The sequence below is a fragment of the Gavialis gangeticus genome, unplaced genomic scaffold (assembly GCF_001723915.1).
Source record: "Gavialis gangeticus isolate Ggan-Ray unplaced genomic scaffold, GavGan_comp1, whole genome shotgun sequence".
In the NCBI taxonomy this organism is placed as follows: Eukaryota; Metazoa; Chordata; order Crocodylia; family Gavialidae; genus Gavialis; species Gavialis gangeticus.
The window spans coordinates 42,050,301-42,052,939 of record NW_017729031.1 but is presented as its reverse complement, the minus strand read 5'-3'; the positions used below and the strand labels follow the sequence as shown (position 1 = coordinate 42,052,939).

Genomic DNA, 2,639 nt, shown 5'->3' with positions numbered 1-2,639 from the left:
CCTAGACCCTCCCTAATATGGCAAATATGGACCAGGCAGGTGCATTGCCCCTGCCCCCCTATAACCGCCCCCCATGACCACCCCCCAGGTTGATTTCACCTCCTGCACGGGGCTGTTCTGCGTCCTGGGCATCGTCGTCATGGTAACAGGCATTGTCACCGCCATCGTCCTGTCCTTCAAATACGTGAGTGCAGGGTGGGGGTGAAATCCCCCCGCAAGGCATTGTGGGAGTGGGAGCATCCCCCCAACTCTGCTGTCTGCTGAACACCTCCCGTGTCCCGAGCTGGTGCCCGGACTCAGCCTCCTGGCTGGGGGGGGAGCAACACCTGGAGGGGGGCGGCAGTGTGACCCCCTCCCTTCCCCCTGCAGATCTATTGGCTGCACATGCTGTACGCGGCCCTGGGCGCCATCGTCTTCACCCTGGTGAGTGGGGGGCTGGGCAGGGGGTGCCCACACTGGAGGAGGGGACACGGAGTCGGTGGGCCTGGCCCTGACTGCCTGCCCCCTCTCCCCCCACCCCCGGCAGTTCCTGGCCTATGACACGCAGCTGGTGCTGGGCAACCGGAAGCGGGCGCTGGGCGCGGAGGAGTACGTGTACGGCGCGCTGCGCATCTACACTGACATCATGCAGATCTTCCTCTCTGTGCTGCAGCTGGTCGGCCGCAGATAGAGCCCGTCTCCCACCCGCGCTGCCCGGCTCTGCGCGGCCCCCGCGGATACCGACGCACGGGGGGGAGGCGGGCCCTTGCCTTATTGCCCCTGCCCCTGCCCCTCCCTGGGGCCTGGGTGCGTCCCAGCCCCGCCAGCCCGGGATGGGAGGTGCTGCGCGGGACGCCAGCTGACACGTGGGCGCACACACGTGCTCTGGACATGCGACTGCACCCGTGTCTCTCCTCCTCCCGCCCCGGGGCTGCTATGTGCCTTAACAGTGCACGCACCAACATGGCACGGTGCGGGGGAGGGTAGAGGGGCCCCCAGCAAAGGTGGGGGGGGCTCTGCTTGCTGCACCTGTCACCCCATGGCCAGCCCTGCCTGGGACCCCCCACAGCGCCAGGCAGGGGCTGAGCCTGCTTTGCCGACACCAAAGAGCCTGGACTAAGATGCTGCCAATAAAGTGCCCGTCTGACACCCGCCGCCTGTGCCCGTGACTGCCCTCGTGGGGATGGGGTGGGTATCAGGCCCCTGGGCTGGGGGCACAAGACCTCTCCGGACCCTGCGTGGCCCTCTCACTGCACCCCACTCGCCTCCCCAGCCGGAGCGCACACACTTGTAGGGTTTGTACTGCCTCAGGTTTATTCAGGACCTGGCTAGTTGCGTCCTGCCTTGTGCAGGGCTCCCCGGTACTGCTGCTCTGCCTCGGGCCCCACGTTGGCCATCTTTATGTTCTGGAGGCTCTGGAGCTGCTCAAGGCGGTTGCGGTCAACCTCGCGCTTGGTTAAGAGAAAGAGGAGGATGCCCGAGGGGAAGCCGATGGCCCTGGGGGGGACCAGAGGGGTGGTTAGTGCTCGTGGGCCTCCAGCCTGTGCTCACCCTGACCTGCGGTGCTCCTCGCTCCCAATCCGCGGCCCCCTGCCCCCGTGAGATGCCCTCGTCTGCGTGTCGGGTGCTGGGGCTGACCCGAGCAGGTGGAGACCTCGTGGCGGCGGGCACTCACCAGGCCACCCCCACGGCACGCATGGGGTTCTTGGCCTTGCGCGTGGGGACGTACTCGATGTATCGTGGCCCCGAGGGGTCTGGCCTGGGCTGCGTCTCTGCCGGAGCCTGTGAGCTGCGGGGCTGTGGTGTGCGGATGCCGGTGAGGCGTGCCGCCGCGGAGAAGAAGCCTGCGTAAGGGGGAAGCAGGGTCATGGGTACATGTAAGGTTGAACCCGCATTACAGCGCTGCCAGACCAGAGGCAGTGGGACAGTTGTCTGGGAGGGGAGGGGAGGGGGATGGGGGGAAATGTGACCCCACCGCTCCCTGCTGGGAGTTAAGGCCCCCACGGCACGTTACATTTATTACACAATTCACAGGTGAACCGCACAATAAACGTAGACGGGCCCCGCCTGCAAAGTGCTCACCCCATCACCAGGTGGCACACGTTACATATGTGATAAGGCCAATGGGCGAAATGAGTGATAAACGCTGAGCAGTGATTTGGGCAGGATCCACTGGGGACATAGCTGTGCTGGATGGGAGCCCTCAGCCCCATCCCAACCTGGTCTGACCTGGGCCTGGCCTGGGGCAAAGGGGGACAGCGCCTTGCTACAGCAGAGGAAACTGAGGCAAGGGGTGGGGGTGCAGGTGCAGGACCCTGCCTCTCCCGATAGAAGCTGTCGCAGGAGAAACGCGGATAGACGTGCGCAGTGCGCCCCCCACGCGGCCTCCGGGGTGAGGGTGCTATCCTGGGGGACCCCGCCCCGCACTTACCCCGCAGCCTGGCCGCCGCCATGTTGCCCCCGCGCCGTCCCGACACACCTCGCGCGGCGGCCGAGAGCGGGCCAGGGCCTACAACCCCCAGCATACCCCACGGCCCCGCGTGAGGCGCAGGGGACAACGTACCTTGCTGCGGGGGGCGGGGCCTCGGGCGGCGACGCGCATGCGGATTGGCTGCAGCGGCCCAGTCCTCGCTAGCCATTGGCGGAGCCGCGCCCGCCCC

The 2,639-nt window shown here is 66.8% G+C and overlaps 2 protein-coding genes across 2 annotated transcripts in view; one reads left to right on the top strand and one right to left on the bottom strand.

Moving 5' to 3' along the window:
- The window catches only part of TMBIM1 (transmembrane BAX inhibitor motif containing 1), a 2,916-nt gene extending 1,785 nt beyond the window's left edge, over positions 1–1,131 (top strand). The window contains exons 5-7 of the mRNA XM_019522816.1: positions 63–184; positions 370–423; positions 527–1,131. Coding sequence (XP_019378361.1) covers positions 63–184; positions 370–423; positions 527–670 — 320 coding nt within the window. The 3' untranslated portion in view covers positions 671–1,131. The remainder of the gene's footprint in view (positions 1–62; positions 185–369; positions 424–526) is intronic.
- Positions 1,132–1,283: 152 nt separating this feature from the next.
- Positions 1,284–2,505, bottom strand: LOC109301479 (probable hydrolase PNKD). The gene is made up of 3 exons (XM_019522666.1): positions 2,411–2,505; positions 1,655–1,823; positions 1,284–1,476 (listed from the first exon to the last, which is right to left on the bottom strand). The coding sequence occupies exons 1-3, from the start codon at positions 2,502–2,504 to the stop codon at positions 1,308–1,310; spliced, it is 432 nt and encodes a 143-aa protein (XP_019378211.1). The 5' UTR covers position 2,505; the 3' UTR covers positions 1,284–1,307.
- Positions 2,506–2,639: the final 134 nt, after the last annotated feature.